At 36.2% G+C, this 12,943-nt stretch overlaps 1 protein-coding gene across 9 annotated transcripts in view; it reads left to right on the top strand.

Annotated features, from left to right (window-relative positions):
- Positions 1–12,943, top strand: part of FAM169A (family with sequence similarity 169 member A) — a 63,770-nt gene that overhangs the window by 16,540 nt on the left and 34,287 nt on the right. For 7 of the 9 annotated variants that reach the window (XM_049097974.1, XM_025446947.3, XM_025446945.3 and 4 more), the window contains 4 exons: positions 4,768–4,902; positions 5,962–6,061; positions 6,421–6,506; positions 8,583–8,754. In XM_049097974.1, the coding sequence (XP_048953931.1) occupies positions 4,771–4,902; positions 5,962–6,061; positions 6,421–6,506; positions 8,583–8,754 (490 nt within the window). In that variant the 5' untranslated portion in view covers positions 4,768–4,770. Of the gene's footprint in view, positions 1–4,767; positions 4,903–5,961; positions 6,062–6,420; positions 6,507–7,216; positions 7,239–8,582; positions 8,755–12,943 lie in introns of those variants that run through there. The other 2 variants (XM_035713581.2, XM_049097981.1) reach the window with 2 other exon arrangements.

Genomic DNA, 12,943 nt, shown 5'->3' with positions numbered 1-12,943 from the left:
TTGAACTCACAACCCAGAGATCAAAACCTGAGCTGAGATCAAGGGTCGGATGCTTAACTGACAGCCACCTAGGCATTGCCAGCAACTGAAATTTTTAAATATATTCGTTCATAGCTTGTTGTGGCTGTTAATTTTCAAGAGAGTCTTTTGAGTTGGTTTAAGGGTAATGGTAATCTTTCCTGAGCTTCATGTAGTCAGTGGTATGGTATGGTATATTAAAAATCTCTTAATGTGTTGCTTGGATATAAAGCTGGGGTCTTCTCTATAAGAGAGTAAAAACAGTTGATACATTCTCTTAACTAGTGCTTCTTTTATCACTACTCACCATTTATCTTGTGTTTTTAGTTTGATCTAAATTTTTTTTAAAAGAATGATTTATTTTAGAGAGAATGAGTGAGAAGAGGGGAGGGGCAGAGGGAGAGAGAGAATTCTGAAGCCGACTCCCCGCTGAGTGCAGAGTCCCACCTAGGGCTTGATCTTAGGACCCTGAGATCATGACCTGAATTCCCACTACTTTAGTTTGCTGTTATACACTGAGTTTGATATAGATGAAAAGAGTTACTCAAACTAAAAAGTAAGCTGCCTTCACAGTAGAGCTGCTATTTTATTTTATTGAGCCTTTCCTTACTCTTACTTACCCAAGCTCCTGGTTGATCTCTCTTGAAACATAAAGGGTTTTTTTTTTTTTTTTTTTTTTTCCATTTTCGTAAGTTGGCTAGAAGTCTTGTGGTACAGCTTTCATCAGTAGTTTGGCAAATTTTTCTTTCTTTCTGCTTTTATTTAGACATTTATGGTTACTAACAGAGGGGCTGAATTTGTTCTATTTCTAGGTTTTATTTTATTATAATTATTTTTTAAAGATTTTATTTATTAGAGTGGGAGGGAGAGGGAGAGAGAGAGAGACAGAGAGAAAGAGAGAAGAGCAGTGGAAGGGGCAATGGGAGAGGGAGAAGCAGACTCCTCGCTGAGCAGGGAGCCTCACGTGGGTGTTGATCCCCATCCCAGGAGTCTGGGATTATGACCTGAGCCGAAGGCAGATGCTTAAGCAAGTGAGCCACCCAGGAGCCCCTTTAATTATCTATTTTTCTGTGAAAGAGAGCAAGGGTGACCATGTACAAGTAGGAGGAGGGTCAGAGGGAGAGGGAGAAGCAGACTTCTCAGAGCCCAACGTGGGGTCTGATCCCAGGACCCCAAGATTACGACCTGAGCTGAAGTGAGAGATCCAACCAAGCCACATATACACACAGCATTATTTGAATAAAATTAGGCTCCCAGTCATATGTACACCAAGTTTTAAAGTCCCTAAGACCAATATTTCAGATTATCTCATTATCACCATATCTTCCAAATTCAGAAAACTGTATTTTTAAAAAATATTTTTATTTATTTATTCATGAGAGACACAGAGAGGCAGAGAGAAGCAGGCTCCATGCAGGGAGCCCGACGTGGGACTCGATCCTGGGTCTCCAGGATCATGCCCTGGGCTGAAGGCAGCACTAAACCGCTGAGCCACCCAGGCTACCCCAGAAAACTGTATTTAACTATAACTGTTACCGTGTATGTCCTTTTATGTGTTTGTTATATTTCCACCAGATATTCAATTCCTGTCTAATACTGTTGCTGTGATAAAATGGATTTGAAGGTCATTTCAGAGAAAAGTAACTTTGCTTTTCTCAGTTGCTTTTCTTCTGCCTTTCTTTCCCTTTTTGAATTTTCCTTTATGAAAACTGAAGAGGTTATTGACAAATATAGCTGTTCTTGCTCCCCAGTTTTTATTTTGGGTAAATACAAAATAGGGAATTTTTATTTTATTTAGGTATTTATATATTTTTAAGTAGGCTCTAAGCGCAGTGTGGAGCCAAGCACGGGGCTTGATCTCACAACCCTGAGATCAAGACCTGAGCTGAAGTCGAGTCGGACACTTCACTGACTGAGCCACCCAGGCACCCCCCAAATAGGGAATTTTTAAAGCAAAATCATCTATATTGCTTTATATATACTCTTTTAAGAACTAGTAGCTTGGTATTTGATGTAGATTGTAGGTTTTTATTTAACTTTATGATGGACATTTTAAAGAGTACACAAATCAGGATCCTCTCCATGCATCTGATACGTCTCTGAAGTTTCGTTTAACTTACATTAGTGTTCACCTTTTTTTTGTAAAACTCCATACTGTATATTTATTGTAGAAACAGAGTTCTAAATTTGGCTGACCATATACGTAAGGCTTCATTTCACATTTGTCTAATGATTTGGTTAGATTTGGGTCCAGTTTTCTTGTCATATCACATGAGGATGCATAGGAGTTCTCATCCTACTTTTAGTAAGATTGGTTAAGTGTGGATATACATACCTAGCACATATGAATGCATTTATACGTGCCAAAATACTCCTGCCCAAACGCTCATAGCAGCCCACCTGCCCATCAGTAAGAGAATAGGTAAATAAACTGTATTTGGGTATGATGGAATACTACATAGCAATAAAAGGGGACAAATTAACTGGCATCACCAAAACTGCTGCTATTTCTCACAGAAATAACCTTGAATGAAAAGAGTTGACATAATAGAAAGCCTGCTGTATGATTTTAGATATAAGAAGTTCAAAGATGGGTGAAATTGTCTGATTTAACCATACCATAAGACCGATGAAACAATACTACCTTATTAAAAAGTTCTTTTTACCCCTTCTGATTGAGATAGCTCCCCTTAATCCTGTATTCCATTTCCATAGATCTTAGGGTTTATTTCCATATCTTATTATTACATTGGTTTGTGTATTCATGTGCCTGTTACAGAAGTTTTATGGTTTTGTTTTGTTTTGTTTAGGTTTTATTTTTAAGTGACCTCTACACCCAAGGTGGGGGCTCAAACTTGCAACCCTGAGATCAAGAGTTGCATGCTCCACGACTAAGCCACCCGGGTACACTCCGTTCCCCATTAAAAAAAAAATTATTCTATTTTTTAATTTATTTTTAAGTAAGTCCTATGACCAACGTGGGGCTTAAAGTCACAACCTCAAAATCAAGAGTCACATGCTCTACCAACTGAGCCAGCCATGAGTCCCTAGAAGTTTTAGACTATGTTTTAATATCTGACAAGTCTTATACCTTTCTCCAGCCATTGCTTTGCCTTTTGAGGATTTTTCTAGTTATTCTTGCTTATTTACCTTTTCAAATTAACTTTATAATTAATTTGTTTTGCTTCAGGAAAAAAAAAAAGCTATTTTCATTAGGATTGCCTTAAATTAATAGATTATTTTAGGGAGAGCTACTATCTTTTTGGTATTGAGGTGTCCTTTCCAAAGAACATGGTTTGTCTTTTCCTAGTTTGTTTACTTTGCTTCTTTCAGGAGTGTTTTAGACTTAAATAGATTTCCTGTTGTTTGTTGTTAAACTTAAGCCTATTTTAATTTTTGCTTTTGTAGATGGGATCTTTTTTTTTTTTTTTTTTTTTTTTTTTGTAGATGGGATCTTATTTTCCCTTTTTACTAATTTTTCCATTCATTATTTCCTTTTACTGGTGGTTATTATATATATGAAGTCTTGATGTATGTGTTTAATTTTATATCCTACTATTCAACTACAATTTCCTACTGCTTGGTATAATTTTTCGTAGATTCTTTTGGATTTTTCAATTAAATATGTTATTTGCAAGTAGAAGTAGAGTGAGTCTCTCCCCAAACCCTTACACCTATCTCGAGTTGTTAAGCCTTTAATTGCTTTCTCTTGTCTAATTGCATTGACTAATACCTATATAATTTTATATAGTAGTAGAGTCTTTATTTTTCTTGGTTGTAGTGGAAGTCTTTTTAAAAAATATTTATTTATTTGAGAGAGTGCAAAAGAGAGGACATGTGCGAGAGCATGAAGTGGAGGGCAAAGGGAGAAGCAAACTCCCCTCTGAGCAGGGAGCCCAACTGGGGCTTGTCTGTCCCAGGGCCCTGGGATCATGACCTGAGCCAAAGGCAGATGCTTAACCGACAGAGCCACTCAGGCACACCAGTGGGAAAGTCTTTAGTGTGTCCCGACTAGGAAAGTCTTTAGTGTGTCCCAACTAAGATGCTGGCTTTAAAAATGTATATATGTGCACATCCATATATACGAGATGTAACTTACATGCCATAATATTTATCTATCATAACTGTCCAATTCAGCGATTTTTTTTAAAGAAAATTTATAGGATTGTAAAATATTTTTGTTAATCCCAGAAGTTCCCATGTGTCTGTCCTTTTATATAGTGGTTTATATGTTGACAGATATAGGAGGATATACTTAAATGCATATGTATAGAGACACCTGGGTGGCTCAGTGGTTGAGCATCTGTCTCTGGCTCATGTTGTGATCCCGGGGTCCTGGGATGGAATCCCTCATTGGGCTCCCTGCAGGGAGCCTGCTTTTCCCTCTGCCTCTCTCTCTCTGTGTCTCATGAATAAATAAATAAAATCTTCTAAAAAAAATGCATGTGTATATATGCAAATATGTATACCTTAGCCTGTATATTTTTATATTTTAGGAAATTACCCATTGTTTCCTATTTCATTGCTTATTTTTAGTACAAATGAATATTTCAAAGTTTTTTTTTAATGTATATTTTCATCATCAGGCTCAGATTGTTGTCTGTCTGAGCAAAGGTTTTTTTTTTTTTTTATTTTCTTCTGAGCAAAGGTTTTTTAAAGTGTGGTATTAAAGTAAAAAGTTTTTTCTATGAGTAAAAAGAAGATAACATTTCGTCTTCTAAAATATTTGTCCCATATTGTTTGTTGAAGAGAATGGCATTCCCTGTGGATATGCTGGATAATTGCAGTCATGAGGAACTGGAAAATTCTGCTGAAGATTATATGTCAGATCTAAGGTGTGGGGACCCTGAAAATCCTGAACGTTTTTCTCTTCTCAATATTACGGTAAGGTGTGCGAAGGTGATTTTTGTCAACCTTTTAAGTTGAGTTTATACGTGAAATCAGTATCTTATTATTTTTCATTTAAAAATGTTAATCACCTTTGAAGTTTTCCTCCAAAGACTTGAGTAAAATGGGTAAATATTGGTTGGTTAGTACAGCAGCATGATCAAGTTTTAAAAAGACAGGTTATTGCTTAATATTTATATTTTGCTTTTAAAATTATATGTAAGTTGTTTTGCTAAGAATGGTTATGGCATTTGAGCTAACTAAATTAAGTTTACTTTAGATTTGGAATTTGTGACTTTAGAAATTTTTAATTAAAAAATCAGCAAAACAATTACATATTTTTATGTCACAAATTATCTTTTTTTCTATCCAACTTTCTAATTTATAAGTGTGATGTATTGTGAGGGAAAGATCATTAGCATTCCACTGTGAAATAGATGGTAGGCCAGTTCTGTACACTCTGCTGGCCTCAGAGTTTTCTTCCAGAAAATGATGTTTAAAGGATTCTTTAAAATCTATTCTTCCAAAGCACGAGGATTTAAAAATTTTATTCTTATAAACCGCCAATATTTTATAATTATCTGAATTGTAATATTATCTCTAAATGGGGAATTATGGTCAGATAAATGAAGGTAGAAAAATCTTAAAAGTATCATCTGTGTCTCACAGGGAAAACAAATGTACCTATCTGATGTCTTTGACCATAAAATGAGAGATTTACCCCGTGAGATTGTCTAAATAACAGATGATAAACATAGTTGTTTTTTAATGAGTTTTTGTTCCGTATCATGCCTTTGTTTTTATTCAGATGTGTGGCTAGAGCATAGTAGTAATATTTATTGAAGTAAACTTTAATTTTTTTCCCCAAATAACAAGATTCTTGCAAAAGGGAAGTCTGATTACTAATTTTTTTGAGACTAGAAATATTTTCTATGAAATTAAATTATGTAATTTGTATTAATGTAGAGAAAGTTCAATATTTTGGTAGAAGCATGGTGTTTTTGCCCTATGTTTTCTTAACAAACTCTTCACTACTCTAATCAATTGTCTTTTCAGATTCCTATTAGCCTGTCAAATGTAGGCTTTGTACCTCTTTATGGTGGAGATCAGACTGAGAAAATTCTTGCTCTTTTTGCACCTGAGGACTCACTCACAGGTCTCTTTTCTGCTTAATCTTTATCAATTGAGGAAGTTTTCTCCAAACAATAAGATCTTTATTAAAAAGTAGCTACAAAAAAAAAAAAAAAAAAGTAGCTACTTGAAGGAGCTTAAAAAATTGTTTCAAACTAAATTTCAGAAAATAAAATTTTCACTTGTTTGTAATTTTTTTTTGTTTTTTGTTTTTTACTTATTTGTAATTAAATGTTTACTGAGTGAAATAAAAATGGTGTAAATGGGGCCACATTGTCTTAAAAGTGTGGGTGTATTTAATAAGGTTATCTGTATAAGCTTTTCCAAATAGTAATATTGCATACTATAAGACTGAAATGTTAATAATCATTTATTCTGTTTTAGCTGTGGCACTTTACCTTGCTGATCAGTGGTGGGCTATTGATGATATTGTGAAAACATCTGTTCCTTCTAGAGAAGGGCTTAAGCAGGTAACAAGATCCTGTAATTTAAAAGTGTTTCTTCTGAGGCTGTTTTACAGTATGTTTCCCCTAAACATTGATAGTTGATGAAATTATTGAGCACGTCTCCATTTTAGTATAACCAGGTTGTATTAAACCCTTAGAGTTTCAATGTTATGATGAAACTGGTAGTCTGATTGAACTTCCTTAATTTTACGTGGTTCCAAAAAGTATCAAATTTGGGTGAGGAAGAGTGAATACCTTGGGGTTACTTGAAATGTAGTGACCTGAATCGACCTGTTAACTTCTGGTTTTCTTAAAGGGTAGAGAAAAGGCTAGTAATGTCTGTGTGTTTGCCTGTATTCTCTGTCTATAGGAGAGACTGACCAGGAAACCTGTCTATCAGAAGGGGCCATTTTACGTGGTCTACTCAAGTGTTCTAAAGAGTGGAGTAGAAGGGAGGTCCTCGGGGGCGTACTACCAAACTTTGTCATTTTTTTTCTGTCCTGGTCATCATTTTATCATTTACTGAGAGGAAGGCATACATAGCTGATATGCTGATCACTTCTGCCTGCCACAGTGCTTGATGGGAGAAACCAGTCTATGAAAGGCAGAGTTCAGAAACAAAGAGCAGGATGTAACACAATGAAAAGTAGTACCCGGAGGTTCAAAAAATTAACTGCACATGTGCACCATGAAGAACAAGCTAAAACAGTGCATATGAAAACGCTTGGGCTATAGTTAATTGGGACTAAAGCCAAGGTAAGAAAAACAGCTAATAAAAAATATGCCTATATAGCAAAGTCCCATTGTCTTAGCAATATCTTCAGCATTCGGATCTGTTAATGTCTGCCAAGTCCCAGTGGAAAGAGAGACGTTAAGGATCTGGAGCAGTTTCAAGGGAGAGGACCCCACATTGCATTCAGTCAGTCTCTTTCTTTAGTTGAATGTCTTGGCTTCTTCAAAGTACAGTTTTTGGTTATAGTCTGCTTAGTATGAAGAAGAATTTTATAGTGGTCAGAGCTGTTCAAGGAAGGAATGGGTTGCCTTGAAAGCTAGTGAGCTTTGTCATTTCTTGTATTTGATATCTGGCATCCCCTAGTGTGTAGTATGGTTAAGGTAGTTTTGTTGTTGTTGTTTTATTTTTTGAGAGTAGTGTGTATATAGTTAATACTTTTTGTTCTTCATTCGTTTAATTAGAGGGCACTCTTGTTTTTCCTTGAGGAGACTTGAGGAGAAATAGACTTTATGGATAGAACTCTTGTTTTGAGTGGTGAAAAGATGTCTAAGGAAAACCACATCCTTTGATGTCAGAAAGTTGGTGAGGGGGTCCCGGTGACCATGTGGCTCTGCATGTAGGAAGTGAACCTCTGCCTCCATCCTGTGAGTGTCCCATGTTTGTTTTTATCAGACTTTCCTGTGCCACTGTAGGGTCTGTGGGTATGTATGTGGGGTGAAGTGGGTATTCCTTATAGTTAAGACGCCCAAGACATGACTGTTAAATGAACATTTTACCTGGAAAAGATGAGACAGATTCCTTTTCTTTCTTTTTTTTCTTTTTCTTTTTCTTTTTCTTTTTTTTTTACAGATTCCTTTTCTAAGAGGATAAATACGGCCTTGCTCATCAAATAAGTTATTGTTCTCAAAGTCTTCGAGGATAACATAACTTTTTTTGGTTCCCCCTGTTCTTTTTTAATTTACTATTGAGGCTAGAATGGGGTGAAAAAGAGTTGAAGCAGTAGAGGTGTTGGGGGCAGCACTTATGGTGGGGGAAACTCTGGATCTGGGCAACTGGAAGAGGAAAGAAAACACTTGAGCGCTAAGGAAGAGATGCTGAGGATTGGTACATTAGAAACTCATTTGCCTGTTTTAGAATTTTGCTGAGAGGCAGTATTCCATGCATAGTATGTGTTTGTAGATATGAACTGTTATTGCTGTGAATGATTCATCTCATCTGTGTGATGGAAGGTTTAAGAAATCATTTTGAGTGTATTTCCAGTGCTTTGAATGCTAGTATGAGTTGTAGAAGCAGGAAGCAAGGTAGATGGCATCTCTGAATGGATGCGTATCATAACTGTTGTGCCTGGTGTCTGACTCTCTTTCCAGGTGAGAACTCTTGGGGAGAGAGTGGTTCTGTATGTTCTGAATCGAATTATTTATAGAAAGCAGGAAATGGAGAGAAATGAGATACCATTCCTGTGTCATAGCAGTACTGATTACGCTAAGATTCTGTGGAAGAAAGGAGAGGCCATTGGTTTTTATTCAGTTAAGCCTACAGGTGAGTCTTTAAAAGTTACTTGAAGTATCTATTATAGAAACCTCCTTTTTAGACCCCAACTATGTCAGTATCCTTTCAAATGACTCTTTAGAGTTTAAATTGAGGTGACTTTACTTAGTATTTCTTGGGAGTGCTTTGAGTCTACCTATCTGTGTACATGAGGCTTGTTAGGAAAGTTTGAAAAACAACAAAAATAAACATTTGACAGAGGGTAGGATTTCTGATTTCTCCATGTATGTACAAAGAGAGTTGTGCATTGAGCCTCATATTTGGCTATCTTGATTCCTTACCATGTCCTTTCCTTCATTTAAAGTAGTTGATTCCTGCTGCTATCACTATTACGGTCTCCTCCTAAAACTGCTATCTACCCGTGGACAAAATGTATTGTCTTTGTCTGCCTCACATAGCTGATTCAGCCTGATTTATCAAAGGCAGGTTTGCTGATTATCATAAAAAACAATATATTTATAGAATTCAGCTAGCTTCGAAATCCTTAATCTTCTAAAGTTTGGGTTTTTGGATCCTAAGATCCAACTAGACCCTGTTCCTAAAAGATGGGTGCTACTTCATCATGCCTTCCCTATTTTCCTGCCATTTCTCCTCTATAGAGGTATTGGAGCCAGAAAGATCTAATGTGCTTGGTCCATGTACACACATTCACCCTACACTTTAAAACCACCAGGTGGTTTTTAAAAAGTTGGCCTTTTCTGTACCTTGAACAAAAGACCTTTCATAGAGAACACTCACATTATTTTCAGCCTTTTTCACAAGTCATGCCTTCCAAATTTATCCCTTTTGGTTTGATCACATCTAAAGATCATACCAAATTCACTGTTGATTTGCAGGACAGTTGTGACTGATGGGTTCATTACATGATCAGGACAACACTTAGGATAAGAATTAGTTCATGTAGTCAGTGAGAAGTTTGCTTTTTCTCAGGAATAAAAAATTGTGATCGGTAGCTTAAACTGGTTTGCTGTTTTATTTTATTTTTTCAAAGATTTTTTTATTTTAGAAGGAGAATGCACAATCGGGAGAGAGGGGCAGAGAGAGAATCTCAAGCAGACTCCCCGATGAGTGCAGAGCCTGATATGGGGCTCAGTCTTAACAACCCTGAGATCATGACCTCAGCCGAAATCAAGAGCTGGATGCTCAACTGACTGAGCCACCCAGGCATCCTAGCTGGTTTGCTGTTTTAATAAATACTTTGGTTCTCCTTAATAGGCTGTTTTATTCTTGTATAAATTTGAGATAGAACCAATTCTTTATGTAACTTGAGAAAAATATTACACAAGGGCAGAATAATAATGTTGGATGGAAGCATTGCATAAAAGGCATCAGGGTTTTTTTTTAAGACTTTATTTATTCATGAGACACACAGAGAGAGAGAGAGAGGGAGAGAGAGAGAGGCAGAGACACCAAGGCAGAGGGAGAAGCAGGCTCCATGCAGGGAGCCTGATGTGGGACTCTGTCCTGGGTCTCCAGGATCATACCCTGGGCTGAAGATGGCGCTAAATTGCTGGGCCACCTGGGGATCCCCGGCATTAGGGTTTTTAAAAATGTTTAATAACTTTGGGGTTAGGGTATATTTTGATTACTTTATGCTTTATTTTATACAAGGTTATTCCTATGGCAGTTGGGAGATTTTTTTTTTTTTTTTAAGCTTCTCATACTGCCTCCAGGAAAGTTCTTACTTGAAACTAGCTCATAAACATTTAGAGCACATACTAGTTTATACTAACTTATTTAGAGCTTAAAAGTACACAGTTAAAGGGCATAATATTCCTTTTTCAGTTTTCTAATCAGTACTTGATTCCAAGAGTGTGCCTCTTTTTCTTTTATGTGCTTTTGTGGCTCCTTCTCTCCTTTACAACCTGACCTCTATTTTTGCTTGTTGTGGAAATTAACTAAATTTTATATCCTTGAGCTTTCAAATGCTACTTGTCTACCACTTTTAGCATTTCCATACTTCTCTACTAATTGGATTACCTCCTTACTATTTATTTTAGTTCTTTCCCTTTTTTTTTCTTAAAGATTTTATTTATTTATTTATTCATGAGAGAGAGACAGAGAGAGAGAGAGGCAGAGACACAGGCAGAGGGAGATGCAGGCTCCATGCAGGGAGCCTGATGTGGGACTCGATCCCGGGTCTCCAGGATCACGCCCTGGGCTGAAGGCGGCACTAAACCGCTGAGCCACCCCGGCTACCTAGTTCTTTCCCTCTTTAAGCTCTGGCTGTCATCTACCAGATAAAAGTGGACTTGGGTGTGCTTATACAAGGCTTTGCATTAATAACCATTTTTTTTAAAGATTTTATTTATTCATGAGAGACACAGAGAGAGAGGCAGAGACACAGGCAGAGGGAGAGGCAGGCTCTATGCAGGGAGCCCGATGTGGGACTCAATCCCCGTACTTGGAATTATGCCCTGAGCCAAAGGCAGACACTCAACTGCTGAGCCACCCAGGCGTCCTGACTTAGTAACCGTTTAATTCAGTCTGGAAGTATTCTTTTTAAAGGAAACTCAGATGTACAACATTTTGGAAAAACTGTCCAAAACAAATACTTAAACACTTTGTGATAGATATATTGCTAATATACCTATCAGGAAAAAAACCTGTACCATTAGCAAAAAGATTAAATCTTGATTAAACAAATTTGTAGCCTTATATCGCTTATGTTTATGATTTTTAAATTAAATAGCAAATCATTATATTGGGACATTTGTTGGGTTATAAAAATAGTTTTGATATATAAGAGGAGACTGTATATGAAGTCAAATCCTATTACAGTACAATGAAATTTAAGAAACTATATAAATTCTTTTTAGCCTGAAATAGAGAGTTTACTGTGGGGGACTTAGAGTTTATTTGTGTGTTTTTTGGGTTACATAGATGTCAGATTATTAAAAACCATTCTTTTCAGTATATTGTTATGCAAAATCTAGCATATAACTAAGGGAGCTCAGAGAATTGAATAACATTATAACAAGGTTTTCAGTCCCTTCTGTGGTTATTAATAAGCACTTTTGTCTTAAAAAAAAAAAATAGGAGTAGGGGATGCCTGGGTGGCTTAGCGGTTAAGGGTCTGTCTGCCTTCAGTTCAGGGTGTGATCCTGGAGTCCTGGGATCAAGTCCCACATCAGGCTCCCTACATGAAGCCTGCATCTCCCTCTGCCTGTGTCTGCCTCTCTCTCTCTCTGTGTCTCTCATGAATAAATAAGTGAAACCTTAAAAAAAAAAAAAAAGGGAATAGGATTAATGCTGAACCTTGTCTCCTTCTCATATTAAGTAATACTCATTCATGGATTCATAAACCATAAAAAAATGAGTAAGCTCCTTTTATTTTATAGATATACATTTAATGAAATTTTGTTTTTTGCCTAATAATTAGTTTTCCCAGTGTATAATACACTTGTGTTTTGATCCATCGGGTACTAATGTTAATGATAATGATATTCCAAAATTTCTTTTGGTTTGATAATTAGAACCCATGGTCACAAGAAGTTTAAAAAATATTTATGTAGGGGTATGTTTTTGCAGTGAACAACAGCTGGATAATAAGTATGTAATCCAAGTATAAAAATATGTTACATCAGGATAACCTTTTGTAGAAAAAATACAATAGAAGTTCAAGAAAAAGGAACATGGTAACATTTTTGAGTGTTAAGGATTGCTTAGTTCAGTAGTCAAGGAATAGATAGATGTTCAATGAATGTTTGATGAAGGTTATTATATTTTGACCCTAAATACTTTCTAGGGTCCATGTGATACATTTAGAAGAGTGATGTAATTTTATCTTTAATATTACTTGTTAATTGAAAAGGGAAAAAGAGTAAATTTACATAAAGCATCATGGCAGACACCATGTTAACTAATAGATCATGGTTAATATCACCAGAAATAAGACCTAGCAATACCATGGACTTCTGATCTATCAGGTACTGAGAAGGGCAAAACATCATTTCTTGTTTGCTCAAGACACATAACCTTAATTTTATAATGAGAGATGTTAGACAAAGCCAAACTGAAGGTTGTTCTAGAAAATAACTGATCAGTAATCTCTAAAGTGTCAAAATCATGAAAGACAAGAAAGATGGAGTAATTATCAAAGACCAGAATTAAAGAGATATTACAGTAAATCGAGTATGGAATCCTGGATTGGATTCTAAAACAGAAAAAAGGCATTAGT

This window comes from Canis lupus, chromosome 2, assembly GCF_003254725.2.
Source record: "Canis lupus dingo isolate Sandy chromosome 2, ASM325472v2, whole genome shotgun sequence".
NCBI classification, from domain to species: Eukaryota; Metazoa; Chordata; class Mammalia; order Carnivora; family Canidae; genus Canis; species Canis lupus.
Note: the sequence above shows the minus strand (reverse complement) of the source record. Positions and strands in the feature narration are given on the sequence as shown.